The sequence below is a fragment of the Nymphalis io genome, chromosome 5, assembly GCF_905147045.1.
Source record: "Nymphalis io chromosome 5, ilAglIoxx1.1, whole genome shotgun sequence".
Classification (NCBI taxonomy): Eukaryota; Metazoa; Arthropoda; class Insecta; order Lepidoptera; family Nymphalidae; genus Nymphalis; species Nymphalis io.
In genome coordinates, this window is record NC_065892.1 from 12,223,698 (window position 1) to 12,240,404 (window position 16,707).

At 29.9% G+C, this 16,707-nt stretch overlaps 1 protein-coding gene across 2 annotated transcripts in view; it reads left to right on the plus strand.

Annotated features, from left to right (window-relative positions):
- The window catches only part of LOC126768610 (DNA N6-methyl adenine demethylase), a 91,453-nt gene that overhangs the window by 65,661 nt on the left and 9,085 nt on the right, over window positions 1–16,707 (plus strand). For both annotated transcript variants that reach the window (XM_050486797.1, XM_050486798.1), the window contains 3 exons: window positions 1,557–1,574; window positions 14,364–14,528; window positions 16,491–16,560. In XM_050486797.1, the coding sequence (XP_050342754.1) occupies window positions 1,557–1,574; window positions 14,364–14,528; window positions 16,491–16,560 (253 nt within the window). The remainder of the gene's footprint in view (window positions 1–1,556; window positions 1,575–14,363; window positions 14,529–16,490; window positions 16,561–16,707) is intronic.

Genomic DNA, 16,707 nt, shown 5'->3' on the forward strand with positions numbered 1-16,707 from the left:
GTGATATAAACGATGGTTAATATTTCTTACAATGACAATGTCTATGGGCGGTGGTGACCACTTACCATCAGGTGACCCATTGGCTCATCCGCCTACCGATTCTATAAAAAAAATTATATGGTCAAGTTGACAAAGTTCATATTATCACAATCAAATATAAAATAGTTTGATAATGTAAATAGAACTGACCTACCTCGAGCGAAGTGGTTGATTATCAGGGCCGGGTCACTCCGCAGGGCGCTGACCTTTGCTTTCTTTGCACTCTACGATTTTTATTTCTTTTATACAATATATATTTAAGTTTGTAGATGTTAACTCATGTTTACAATATAGAAGTTTTTCTCTTTAACTTTCGAGAAATAGAACGACATAATTATTTTAAATTTTATTTCAACTACAGTAAAATAATAATATGTAAATATATGCACAATTAAAACGTGGGGTAAGAGCTCTTTAATAACTATAGTTATTAAGTTACATATACTATGTAATGCCAATAATTAAAATGTATGAAATAGGTTGTTCAAAAGTCGTCGTATATATTACTATAATATAATGTGTTTGAAGATTTCAAAATAACTAATAAAGTTTTCTTGGCAGCAATTCAAAAGAACTAACCGCGTATAATCTAGTTCCTGTCGTCCACTCAAGCTGATTGTCAACTTATTCTAAACTTTTACTAAAATAAATGAAATCACTTATTATAATGAACTTAACATTTGACCTACCTTAATATTTTTATGTACAACCTATTTAAATGTGTGAAAGTTATATTTTTACACCTAACATTGATTTATTCGATTATTATATGAACGATACGGCAACACTAAATATCTATATATAATATAAATGGTTACATTTTAAGACGCTAGTTATCTGAGGTCGATCGTTCACGGGTCGCGCGACGTCCCGCATTACCCGCATCTCGATCAATGCTTATCTTAGTTTTGATATCTACAATATCACCACTCTGTTCTAAATTTATTAACTGTATAAAATGGTGAATGACAAAACATATATGCTATTATAAACATTAACTGTTCGTTAGGTTTAATTTCAAATCCTAACAAACTAATGAACCTTTTGTTTTGTTGCCTTGCAATAAATTGAAAAGATCAAAGTTAATTATATTACAAAATATTCAAGTATGTAATAAGAATTATTTTATCACGTTTATTAACGCCTTGGGCAATGTCTGTGAAGGTAAATTTTAGAATTTTGTGATTGGGTAGACTTGAAATTTTTAATTTAGTCTGGGTTTGTATGACACGAAGAATATGTTTTAATTCATTTTAAAAATGCGGTTATAAAATTTATTTTTATAAATTATTATTAAGAATATTATATTTAAGATAATCCTTTGGCGATTTGTAATATTAAACAACTTTTTTAATTAAAAATATAAGATATTTTTATGTACTGGTACGTATGATATGTGTGTATTATATTGACATAATATAAAATAGTACTTACTGTTTATACTATTTATTATAAATTATTATTGTATGTATAAATTTATATGTGTACATAACTAATCTAAATCTAATTGTTTACAGGTCTTACAAGACATCAAGGTAAATATTGTAGATTTGCTATCTTCTTCTTTCTCGTTCTTTCTATTTCGTTTTAGCACAGCTTAATATTTTTTCGTTGCATATTTTCTTGCAATTATTGCACGTCTCTCGACAATCACTTTGTTACTCCTATGATTTATAATACATAGTTATCAAAATGATTATTTAACATTGCTAAATACAGTACTGAATGTCTTTATGTTATGATTATTTTAAAAATCATCTACTATACCGCATGTACCACAACACTCAACTAGAAACAACAGGTTTTTTACTATGAAATCGACGGTTTCGCTATTAAAATCATGATATTACTCTTATTATATCTTCGAGCAACTCGCCCCAACTTTTAAAGCAGATAAATCCCTCGATTAACTTTTGTAAAATAAAAAATGAGATATCTGATGATTTTTCGCATATTAATGGCTGGAAACCAGATTACTCTGGTTCAATAGTTTTTAAGATTTGAACAGATCGAAGACTTGATTTTGATATATTAGTGAACATGTACACCATTTGGTTTGACCATGAAATATCACAGACAGACTCATGTTTAAAATGACTATATAAAATAACTAAGACATATCACATCCGCGAAGGTTCGATACGACTGGGGGAAGACAGTGGGGGGGCGGTCGATGGGTCGACGACCCCGGCCGTTTCAACCAACCCCCACCCGCCACTTATTTATTTATTATTTCGTATATATTGATGGAGGAGAGATAAAATTAAGAAATACTGTTGGTACAAGTATCAGTATTATTTTAATATTCAAATAAGGCTGAAGATTTATCTTACTCATGTCGAAATACTAATATATGTCTGCTATATAATATATAATATGTTATAAATATTAGAAATCATAAAGAAAATTATAAGTACACATAAATACAAAAATATTATACGTAAATGCCAAAAAGTAGGAGGCATTCGAACGCAAGCTCTTCGTTTTTAATATACCGCCATATGACCGCCATGTCTCTCTCCATCTCTGTCTCGTCTGATATGTATATTTTTATATTATACGTAGGCGAACGAGCATATGGGCCACCTGATGGTAAGTGGTCACCAACGCCCATAGATATTGGCATTGTAAGAAATGTTAACCCTTGCTTCCATCGCCAATGCGCCACCAACCTTAGGAACTAAGATGTTATGTCCCTTGTGCCTGTAATTACCCTGACTCACTCACCCTTCAAACCGGATAACAACAATACCAAGAACTGTTGTTTTGCGGTAAAATATCTGATAAGTGGTTAGTACCTACCCAGGCGAGCTTGCACAAACCCCTACAACCAGTAAATTCTAACCAAAAAAATGTTATTATTTAAGCGTTGAGTAGCTTACGTTACCTTTTATTTTCATTGGCAGAGTAAAAAATTGATAAATTAATTTTTTGCAATATTAATTAGTGTTTTCTGGTAAGAAAATATAAATTCAATTTAAAATGATAAAATATTTAATAAGCGCAATACTTTTCTTCAATGTTTTTTGTTCATATACAATAAAATAATCAATGAAAAAATTAATTAACTTTGTCGATGGAAGAAAATTTCACGAATGAGTTAATCTATTAATTAATCAGGCCATTGCAACCGAACGTAAGAAACGAAAGAGTTGCTGATAAAGAAGTATTATTTGTAGCTTTAAACGCGTTGAGGCACACGGGATATCGTACGAACTCATAACTGTACATAAAAAACTTTAAACGTATTTTGAATTCCATAATTCTTGGCCTTAGAGTCCAATTTTGTTGTTTTTTGACATATTTCCCATCTCTCTTAATCACATACGCCCGTCCCACTCATACGACAATCGTTCTATTTACAAAACATTCAAAGCGAGGTTGCCATTCTTGCGCTGCGCTTGGGCCGCTGACGTCACATTTTCCGTCCTTCTCTTTGAGAATCTCGTTGCTTCCCGGTTACACACTACTACGTGATTTAGTGATGGCCGACGGGAAAAAACTTAAAACAATTGATGCACTTCTAATATATCCAGAAAAAGAAACAGCTTTCAAATGCTTTTTTTAAATAAAAATATTATGTTATGTACGTTACATACAGTATTTGTACATATAAGAGGTATTATATATTTTTTTAAATATTAAATCACTCATAAACCTTAATTTATAAGCAGCGTTACATTTTTAAAACATTCAAGCATTGCTTAAATAATTCTTCTACGGAACAAAAGCGTATAAACGACTTCTGAGTACAAAAATGATAAAAAATACAATGTTCATTTATTAATCGAAGAATATATTCCAGTATTTCCTAGACTTTCATATAACTCTTGTACTCTATTGTTCAATAAATGGAGATTGTCGCTCAGGGCGCTCGAAGCGAAGCGAAATTTATACCCCTAAATACAAACTATACCTACGTGCAAAATTTGCATCTTGTATGACACTTGTGTAACATATTCTCATACTATTACGAATTTTGTGAACTTATCATATTTAAAATGGAGCGAATACAAAATTATAGATATATTTTTATAACAAATAAAGACACATATTAATTGATCTAAATTTGTTTAATAATTATAATAATTTACTTCGTCAAAAACTGTATGCGACGAATCTTTTTTTAACTTTGACTTTGTTACCGCCGAGCCGAATACGAATGGATTAAGTCAAAATATTAAATAAGATTAACTATTTAAATACATTTTGATTTTTTAATACATTTTATGATAAATACTTTTGTATTTAACATAATAAAACATAGTTAACATAATAAATAAAACTAATTATAACTTCTGTACTTTCGAGTATCGTTCGTACACATACATCACATGTTATGTTATCTTAATTTAGTAAATGAGTAAGTTTTTCTTCTATTGAGGAGAATATCTACTTAACTTAATCTACCGGCTCTATAACCAATTTACTTATATATTAGTTTTAGATTTTGTTTACAATTCAAGCTGTTTTCCTCGCAATATTTATTTACACTTGAGATGAATCGTAAACAAGAAAAAATAACATTTTTTAAATAAGAGGTGCTTCCCCGGATTTCGCTCCAAGTATTCGATCGATCAATTAATAAAATACACATACTTTATTCAAGAAGCCTCTTGCAGGCACTTAGGCTACATAAATCAAACCTAATGCTACCTAAACTAAACTTGTAGTTTCTGTTTTTTAAGAATCAAATAATAACATTGTTGTATATTTCAAATGTCAAATAAATATTGCATCTGTGGAACGGTATAGATATTTAAACATTGATCGATGACTCAATATCCATATCAAAGTGACGCAGATGTTTGGATATGAGCAACGGATGTTTTAGTAATAACCAGCGAATTATTAACACTCACTGTTGTAATCAAATATTATTTATTAAACATTATCACTATAGTTATTAAACTATAATGTTTTGTCTTGAATGACAGTTATTAAATAATATTTTCGTTTAATACCACAACAGACCGATTGATATCTTGTCAAAGGTATAAGTAGAAACATTTTAATATTTACCATATAAGAACTATAAATTAAAAAAAAAAATCAAATCGTTTCCGTATAACGTGGTCCCTTTGGTTGATAGATAATTGTATGGCAGGACGTATATAATATTGGTTGCATAGTGAATCTAAAATATCAAAATTTGGATGTTGTTTTTTTTGCTATCTTCCAAAAAACTGACTTACCCATTTTCCCAACCGAAAACAGTAAAACTAAGTATAATCGTACAATAGATGATCTTGTACAAGGTCCTTCAAACCTGTATGCTGTTTGGAATAAGCTATACTCGAATGCACAACGTAACAATTAACTGTTAAAATAATTAAAGCAAGAAATCTAAATCCATTAAATTTGATTAATTATTTTATTTTAAATAATAGCCACGTAATTATATAAGAAGAGAGAGAAAAATAATAACAAGTGTAATGAGAATACGGCATGAAACACCTGCGCACCCAAGTGCAGCGAAAGCAATCACGACGCTACATCCAATATAAAGCTATCTCTGCAGCAGTGCAACCATTGAATTAACTACGATAAAAATACTTAGAAGTCCCTATATAGCATTTTTTTTTATAGAATAGGAAGGTGGACGAGCATATGGGCCACCTGGTGGTAAGTGGTCACCAAACGCCCTTAGACATTGGCATTGTAAGAAATGTCAACCATCGCTTATAGCCAATATGCCACCAACCTTGGGAACTAAGATTTTATGTCCCTTGTGCCTGTAATTACACTGGCTCACTCACCCTTCAAATCGGAACACAACAATATCAAGTATTGCTGTTTTGCGGTAGAATATCTGATGAGTGGGTGGTACCTACCCAGACGAGCTTGCACAAAGCCCTACCACCAGTGAAATGCATAGATGTCGCCGTAGCATTACAAAAAATACCGCATCGCTGCTCTGTTCCCCTTACTCGATCAGGTGTGTTCATATCATCTTAATCCAGTTACATACATCACTAAAATTTAACAAAAAAATATACCAACATAAAGGAGAAAAAACCTAACCCCAGAAACGAGTTCAGGTTTTATAGAACGTACTAAGCAATGAAATATTCGTCGAAATTAAAATAACTAGTTACAAATTATAATAATATTTTAATAACATGATCATTGAGTGTAATGTGAAAAACACGATGAATTATTACGTAATAAATTTTAATTATAAACTTATGTATAATAACTTTTGTTAGGATAATCGTGGGAACGTAATTATTTAACCAGAAGTCTAGAATACAATACACGTCAAAATATTCTTCAATGTAATTAGATATGGTAGATATTTATGTTTTGTGTCAACATTTTGAATGTTTATTGTATACTTATGACAAAATTAGGATTTCCCAGAAATAAAACTTGTAACGTGAATTGATACAGTAAAAACCTACGAATATTTCGTAGTGATCAGTGAGTTATCATTGAGTTGGGAGACTATCAGTGAGTTACCATTCACAAGTGGCAATTTAACCAAATTTAATTTTGCTAATTTTCCGACAAATATACTTTTTTTGGTATCAATTGTGACCTATCAAACTTATAGAATTAATATTTAAATGTTTTAAGCGTATTGTCTTTATATTTAAATAACGAAAACGAAATGAAAGTATGTTTTGCATACAGACCGTGAAAACATTACGCACAAACTCTCAAAAGATACACAGATATTAGTCATAATTGGATTAAAATTGACTGAGGCCTATAACTATGTAACGCGCGGAAGCAATCAATTCAAGATCATAATAGACTCAACTAGGAAGGTTAAGAAGCCAATCGTAGCACAATACAAATAGCCTTCAAGTTATTTAAATGGTATCAATGAATGACGTAATTAAATATGTAAACGTTTATTATATTATTAAATAGCGATTATTTGTTGCTTTGTGTTTATTTATATTGTATAAACTATGTTCGAAATTAGTTTAATATTGTTTTAATGTGACTTATATTTTGGTATTAAATCTGTTAAAGCAAGTGTCGTCTGGTGACAGTTTCGATTCCCGCATAAGATATATTTTAATCCGATTAATTATAGGAGCGGTTGTCAGCGAACTCTGAAATATTGTTTTTTTTTGTTTTTTAAGAACGCTATACAATTTCATAATTATTAATTATACAATAATGAGAAAATAACTAAACTGATACCAAACAAGACTAGCCTTAAAAACCTTATTGAATCTAAATGCCCAAATACCGAATTGGCGAGTTTAATTCTTACTCTTTTTCTACATCGAATATTTAAACAAGAACACCTTGAACTATTTTCCGGATACATTATATTATACAAAATCAAGCTGTTCCAATAAATTTATTTCTTGATTAATTAACAAAAAAAAAAGGTTATTTAAATTTACATAGTATATAAATTATTTTTTTTATTTACATGCCAGGCCTAATAGAATGTTTGCCAAAATTAATATATTGGTGTAACTATGATGATAAACGAATATAATTAAAAAACACCACATGTAACTTAACGTCTAAAAATATTAGGAAATAAGGAAAGGTTTGTATTTTAGTAATAATTTTATTAAGTTTATAGTTTTCATATCTTATATCAATATCTTAAGATGCTTTGTGTCGGATATTAGAAAATAATAAATTAATAGGCCACCTCTAAGAGGGCCAAACCGATATACGCATTTAAAACAAAAGAACGCAGATTATTCTGAATTACTTATATATATTAATACAGACTTATTCTGAATTTTCTGTCATATTCTACGCGACAAAAGTTATTTTTAAAAACGGATTTTGCGTAATCAATTAGGAAATTAGATTAGAAAAGATTTAGAATGTGTCTCGCCTAGGATTTATGAGATACATTTTCTGGAACATTCAAAACCTATTATTGTAAGATTTTAAAGACAAATATTTTCCTTATACTTTATATTAACTTACCAGATTTCGAAGATATAAACTATGATCGTAAGCGAACGTGGTTTTTGACAATATGGACAGTGTGTCTGTAACTATAAGTCGATTAAATCATATAAATGAATTACTAAAATTTAGTCTAGCAAAATCTTAGACAGAAAAAGGTGAATGAAATTTCAACTATCGCAAGCCATGCGTGCTCTAACTACCACTTTTTCTTATATATTTGTTGGATACTTACATACCATACATAGACAAATATTACTTCTAAATTTATCAATACCATTTGTCACTATTGTACAAAAGCGATAAAAATCTTCTATTATTATGCAGATTCACTCGAAATCATACACAAAGACTTGACCTCTTTTCTGTGTCTCTCTTCCCATAAACAATCTTCCATACAACCAACACAGTGTACGATTGTTAGAAAACCTTCATACACACGGTATATCTTATGTGGTTATCTCTCATATTCATTATGCATCAGATAGAGATAGCATGACTTGAAAGATGGTCTGTTTTCCATAACAATGGCCATTCAATTTTTCGCATGAAAACATTATTTCCCCTAGCATTTTCATACAATTAATAGAGAAACTCAGTTTTGTATCTCAATAATATATTTACACTTCAGCTATCAAACACATGTTTTTATGTATATTGTTGATCAACTACATAAAATATTGGACGTACGTTGGATATGACTCATTCAGTAAAAGAATCACAATTTAGTACAAGCAATAATGATCTTTTTCTGATATGGTATTAGCAATAAATCAGAATGCAGCTATAACACAATGTGGCGTTTTGTACAAGCACTCCCGCCTTGGGCAGGAATAAATATCGGCCAACGTGGTTACACACGTGTTCTGACCACGTAGACCCGAGTCACGTACGTAATAGCTGAATTATTTTGAACTTTAAATCAAGGGCATAACGTTGAAACCTGGCTACAATTGTCACGATAGGTACATAATGTAGGTTACATTGCTTTATCATAGTTATTGGTGATAAGTCACTTTCATGGTTTATTAGAATAGCGCCTAACGTCGAATGTGTAAATACGATTTGTTTTTTTTAATCTTGATACATAATTTAAAATAAAAATTATATGTATACTTAATTTAATTATATTAAATAATATATTGTACAGAGAATAATAATGATGTTGAACGAAATGTAAATCAAAACATATTTTGAAACATGAAACAAAGAAATCTACGCCCCGAATCCTCGGTGCCGGTGCGCAAACAAAACACGTAAATTCGTAAATGCCACATATAATATACGATTACGCATAAAACAATAAATGTTTTGCTAACGTAACATGTGTTGTTACGTTATTAAATTATTGAATTATACGTAGTATTATATATTAATTTCTTAGACGTGAAATGATTTTAGAATTACCTTCGTTATTATTTTTTTAAGCTTTTATTTGACTAACCTATTAATTAGTATAGGTGGTTTTCAAATCTTGTAAATGAATGTCAAATAAGTTCAACTCTTTTTTTATATATAGCTTAATAGATTGATTACGCATAAATTATGTATACTGAAGTATATTAGTTTTATTAAGTATCTGCGTTTTTGTAATTTAATTTAAAAATATTGTTGTTTTTTCCGAATGATTTGAAAATTAAATTACTAATATTGTTTTATTAATAATAAAAACAGAAGCTAATAAGTCTTAGGTTACGACAGGATATATTTTTCGCATTAATGAGGTTAGCGAGGCTATTTCGAACGTATAATAAATAATCGCACCAAATATTTGCCTATTACGCCGCACAACAGACCAAATCTTCGGTATTCCTTGCAAAACTAGAATAAAATAATATAAATATATCGATGGTGCTAGTCAAAGTAATATAGAATTTATCTAGAATTTTCGAAAAGTCTCCGCAAAAATAATGTCGAATCTATAGATCGCTTACAAAACGTGTCTATTATTTTTTTAATTCGTTGTTTTTTTTTTATCACATGACTCAATTTACGGATTCTAACGTAATTTGCAAACGATATGTAACTCTTTTAGGCCCGCCGGTCGTTTAAAACTATTTCAAAACTCTTATCTGTCTAAAAATGTTAAATGTAAAAAAATATTAAATATTAAAAAAAGGATCATCCCTTTTCCTTGACTTATTTTATTTATATTTTTTCATTATTTTCTATTTTCACATCATCGGCTTTTTTTATTCAAATTGTATATCAAAACACGAAAAGCACCAGAACTACACATTAAACATACAAAGCGACGAATTCCACGCTAAAATCAGCGTTTTCCATTTAATACATTTGCGGAATAGCTGAATAATATTTTTGTAATGAGACCCGTTTATTGCCCGCGGCGCACTTTGCCTAAAATATGACCTTTCTCTGCCGCTATATTTACATATATTCGCAATTTTGAGCTTTTTACTATCCTGTTTTATCAAAGATCCTGGTGCGAGATTAGCATTTCCTCCAAACGCAACCATTTTAAACATTTATCTGTTTAAAACGTGGTAGATGGTTCTGAAAAAGTTAATTTAGTTCATAAACTATATTAAATAATATCAGACCTTCAAAGAAACACTGTTTATAAAGCAGTTTGAATCTATCGTAAAAAAGTTAAGATTTCATTAACCACAGGTGTTGTATAATTCAGCTTAAACCAAACTATTTTACATTGTTCGAATATGATACCTATATGAAGTTCTCATAACAAAAATATACTCTCATGGCTAGATTGTTAAAGAAATAGATGTGTTCAAGAGTCCTAATATTTTTTTACTTTAAATGTTAATAGTACAATTCATACTAATAAACGATGACACTTTTTCAATGCCTAACTGAAATAAACTGCAAACCAATAGACATAAAACTTAAATCGAGAGATGCAACGCGTTTTGGAGGCTGTATAATATTATATAAGTAAATATACTTCGTAGTTTCACCCGCTATTAATTTAGACTATTGACTTGCCTGCATTTCATGTTATTGTTACCATTAAATAGAGCCCACGTAAACTGTACTCTGCAAAATATGACCTTTAATAATATAGAGTATATAATAATAAAGGAATGTATTGTATTTATAATCTGTGCACTAAACTTGTACAAAAAAAAACAAAAGTATCTATTAAAAAATGTTTTTTTTTTCCTTGGGACTAGATTTATCGCGTCCTATTTCCACTATGCTACGGTGCTTGTGATTAATTAGTTATTTTAGACGGAAACCATCGCTTCTGCTGATAACACTATCTAACGAGGCCGCAAGTGTACCTTCGCATGTTTGTTAAAAAATAGTAATTAGAAATAAAAATATATGTTAAAACCGTTATTTTTATGTTATTCGACCGTTTTGTATTTATAGTATAGTACTGAGCCATTAGCTTGCTAGCTAGCATTGACTAATAATAAACAATAATACATCATTATGATGTATATGGACCGCATATCATATTTTAAAAGCAAACAATTGCTTGAAATTAATTCTTAAGTCACACAAAATTGTTAGTTTACACGTTTTGATACCGTGCCAAAAAGATCAAAGTTACTGTGACCTTCGGCAGACCGGACTGCGATTTTCAATACACCTGCAGCTATACACATTATATTTATAAAAACAGTATTTTGTGTAGGTACAATAATATATATTTATAAATCGCTTGCGAAGTTGAGACGCAATTTTCAATTTTTTTTAACTAACTTTACGTATCTTTCATTTATTGTTATTTTAATGGAATTTTCAACAAAATTTATTTAAAACAATGACAATTTTCATAATATTCTATAAATTTATCATAACGGCAGCCATAAAGGCAATTAAAATTAAAGCTAAAGGCGCTTACACAAAGTTACACAAAAGCAGAGTTTGCAGGGCAAGTTATGGCTCAACAATGAGCTTTTGTTTGTTGTTAATGGACGGCCTTTGTCGCTCAGGCCTAAATTTTGACTTATTGTACGCGGTGTGCATATACCTTTAGAGAAATATAATTTATATTATAGTTTCCTATGAACAGTCCAAAAAACGGCTCAAGAGGCTCACCTATGACGTATACTGCCAAACTGCTGTTATATAGCCATACAAGATTTTTTTTTAATTTAAATTAACGACAAAAAAAAAACATTTAAAAAATTAAAAATTCGCTACATGGCGCATGGTTTGTATTTTTTTTCTAATCTAAAATATATTACGTACGTCCAGGTAACAATATTCATAGAAATTTGATATGCATTCAAACTTTTTATTACCAAATTATACTAAACGAAACTAAGATTTTTTGTCATAATTAAATAATCTCCACCGTCGATTATTTAGTATAATCCAATACTTACGCAAGAATAAAGTCAGCATTGTTGGAAATATGATAGTACATTATAATGGAGCAATAATAATTTAATAATAAACTAAACGCAGCTTCGACCATCAGCTGTTCTCCGTTCGCGATCGCTTTTAATGAACCGAAATATACTTATTTTTACGCTTTATGAATCTTTTATTATCATCAGGTAAAACTTCATACTTATCTTTGTGATACTTTAAAAGATCTTACCACCCAGAATGGTATTTTTTTTTTTGTAAGTTTGGATGAACAAAATTGAACAAAAAACTACGCATGAATCATGTGATTTTTTATTTCGTTTTGTGATATGAAATTATATTTGACGAATAAATTCGCGGAAGATTCAATGATATAAATGCTTTAATGGGTTGTTTTTCGGCAAACTAACAAAAACTCATTAGCTTAAGTTATATAATGTAATCACCTGCTTATGTAAAAAAGTAATAATAATTAAAATTAGGCGTTTTTGAGGATAGAACAGTTTAATAAATAAACAATTCACCGATAATATAAAAAAAATTTATAATTTATATAAAATTACCAAAACGAATACCTTATTCAAAACCACCTCATTATATAATATTTAATAGGGATAGTTCGAGAAATAATTCTTCAACGTTTAATAAATAACTGAACACATGCTAACAAAGCATGTTATAACCGCAACGATCCGAAACAGACTCTTAATCGTCTCACGGTGAATGAACACAATATCTGAAATAACCTAATATTATTCCAATCGCACTATTGTTTGTACACCACGTATATAATCAACACTCATTTGATCCTTATTTTATCATTACCTTTTTTTTTTCAAATTAAATTGGCGTTAAACTTCATTTCGCTTATAACATTATATTTTTTATTGAGGGTAAAACCTCAACTTTTTTGTTTTAAAATATTAATATATGGATGCTCTAGGATGTTTAATATCTCATGCTTGCTGCTTTGATTAATCGTATTAATTTAATTAATCTTTGTAACGGTGTCCACGAATCTCAGCGCAAGCATCGTTGGCGGTATTGTAAATACCGTACATTACAAAGACGCAAATGTGTATTAGTTGTTATGATAATGATTATTAAAAAGTGATAATGCAATTATATCAATACATAATATATTGTAAGCAATTACTTTAATTAATAATAAGAATGTATGGGAGTCATAAAGATCATTACGTACGAGAATAATAAAAAATCGTAACTCCAAAAGGCATGAACTCAAACGCCTCAAACGTGTCCCCACAGTTCTCTCCTTTTGATTTCTTCTCAAAAAATATTTATATAAAAAAACGTACTTCAGGTCAGATTATAATAAATGATTCTAAATTTGATAATGGCTTATATTATTTCACAAACAAATTCGCTATTATATTTGTAAAACTAAGAAACGTCATTTAATTATTTCTTATATTACAGAGAGAGTAATAAAATAGAACTTCATTGCAACATTTCCTTTACGTGTCTATACACTTTAAAAGGTCAAGATAATTTAATAATCACAGCAAATTAGGGCCATTACATCTAGTAATATAAAATAATGACACACGACTTGTAATCTTCAATTTTCTATTTCCAATTTGATGTTACGAACGGGCGTGTATGGACCTCGAATCGCTGGTTGGTCGGATGCACCAATCAGAGACCTGCTTTCAAAAGGAATAATCTCTAAAGAACGACATTGTTCAGTCTCTTATAGCCTTATTGAAGACGTTATTTACAATTATTGGTTTGAATTTTTATTACATAAGAATAAAACTATAATTTTATTATTTTTATGATAAATTTACTTTTGTAAGCCATCAAACAGCATTTTTATAATGGGATTATAAAATTAGAACAATCTTTGCTCGTAATCGCTAGTTGTAATTAAGAATTTTGCTTTTCCACGCCTTTCCTCATTCGCATCTTTATTAATATCTCGCCTTAACTAAATATTTTATAAATATTAAACAAACTTTTAAATATATATATTCGTAAAATAAACATTATTTTTTCTATTTAATGGTGTTTACTAACTGTTCGAAGTCTTTTTATAATTAATGGCAAATATATTATTTACTAGTTACCGTTGTTCTAACACTGGCATCGAAACATTGCAGAGCTACCGCGGTCGTAAGCCTCTGGGCGGAGGAGTGTCATCAGCGGTCGGTTTGAGCCCTGGACTGCCAGCCGCCGCATCTCCGGGCCCCGCTGCGCCCGCTGCACCTAGCCCTGCACCAGCCACCACACCAGCCATGAAACAGGAACATCCAAGCCAACCGATGGTATGTTAGACTATGTAGTCGAGTCACGTCAACATTAGCCATATTATTTTTTTGTAAACCGCAATAGATAGATAGTACCACTTTTGTTCCATAATTATAATTTCGATCTCTCTATTGACTGAAATGGTCCTCGCAAATAAGTATATAAAATAAAGAAAGAAAGCTCCATCAAAGCAGAGAATTTTTATACTTAAAATGTAATAAGAAGTGTTTCAAAGATTTCAACAACAAAAGAGCCGAAACAGTATGAAACATAAATTATTATGTATACTTGGTGACGTAAAATCAAATTTCTTGCAAATAAAATATGCGAGGTCCCTTCAAAGAAGTTACTTAATTTGTTTATCTTCACCCAATTATATCCTTCTACAAAACAAAAACAATGTTAACCGCTTTTCATAATTATAATTCAGTTTAAACAGTTTAATTGTTTGTTTGTCTTCGAAATTCAATTTCAAATGATTAAATTATTTCACATTATTCTCTTAAATACTTACAGAATGATATGGATCGCTCAATTACCAAAATAAATATCATAATGAAAATACAATCATATTATGAATATATTATTTCGTTATCAAAACAGTCTTGATCATTTTAGCATGTAACCTTCCCTTTTTAGAAGAACGTCAAAGGAAACAAGTTCATTACTCGTTTTAAAAAAAAATAGAAATAAACATTGCTTCCATACATAAGTAACATGACAAAAAAGTTTCAACAGTTGATTTGCACCGACGCTCAAACTTGAGCAATTCCGGGCACAGTCGCGCCCAATTTATCGTCTCCAATCGAAAACTCGACGCATTTTATATCGTTTGCAAGTAGTTTTACAAGCGAACATATTTCCTGCACTTGTGAATATCGTTTATACTCGATACAAGTTATTTTCTAATATAGAAAATTCGACAATCTCAAACTGCAAGTCAACAAACTGTATATTAGTATATTAATAGGACTCTACGATGAGTCAAATCAAATTATTATATATTAAATTATGAATTTACATAACATTATAATATAATGAATTTAAATTGTTCGTGTGATTATTAAAACAATAAGAACCACATTCATTAACGAAGCAAACAATTAAGTTCGTGTCGTCGGGGAACGTTCGTTAATGAAATTTCAACTTCGCAAAGCTCCTGTTTTGTAAAGAAATTAAAATCTTCAAAGTTCAACTGTTATAAAACCGACTAATGTTATAACATGTTTGCTCGGCGCCTTGCCTTAATTTTGGAAACTCATGTTTAATAATTTAATAATATCTCTTTGAACTTAATTTTTACATAAAATTCCGTTTTGACTAGCAGCTTTTAGTTATAATAAAGTAAAAATAACATATAAATTACTATCTTTACGACAGAAACTAAACGTAGTAACGTAAAAATACAAATTATGTTTTACAAGAATATTAAATAACCGGTCATATCAAAAGTTACCTTCAAAATGAGAATAAATTTTTCTTAAGAAAATTAAACTCCACTTATAAAAACTTATGTTAAGTTCTTTTTCTTCGCGAAAAATATCCCGCTATAGGTCACCGACAGAATATAAATTAAATTGGCTCGTTGTATGCTTTGCTTTGATAATTTTATCGCTCATTGAAAACGTAGATATTTGAACGATTTTTCATAATAAAATATATATTCTACTTTGTTAATTAAAAATAAAAATAAATTTAATTTAATGTATACTCGAATATATCGTATTTGCCATTACATACATAGTTTGTCGACCTCGATGCGTGATTACGTTAGGGCAGTTCACAGGTAATTAGGTAAACAATGTCCGAGGTCCTCGCTCGGCCTTGACCCACTTAGCTTATAGTGCTTACATGCCGATTGTTATGACTACGAATATAGATAAGCCTGTTATTATAGCATAATATAATAACAGGCTATATAATATAATATACACGGTCTATATGAAGATTTAAATATGTATTTTATATTTTTGTTGCAGGCTCCAATGCCATTTTACGCTGGTGACCCAAACAGATTCCCTACAGCCTGGCAAACAGATCCTTCACAAGGTACGTACGCTAGAGCTTACTATTCATTAAAATTTTATTCAAGCAAATTAAACTTCGCTGTCTGAAGCCGTTCAAACTTAAAAATATTTTAACAAGGACGTGTACTATACATAAAAATTATAATTAACGCTGACAGCGGATTAGCTG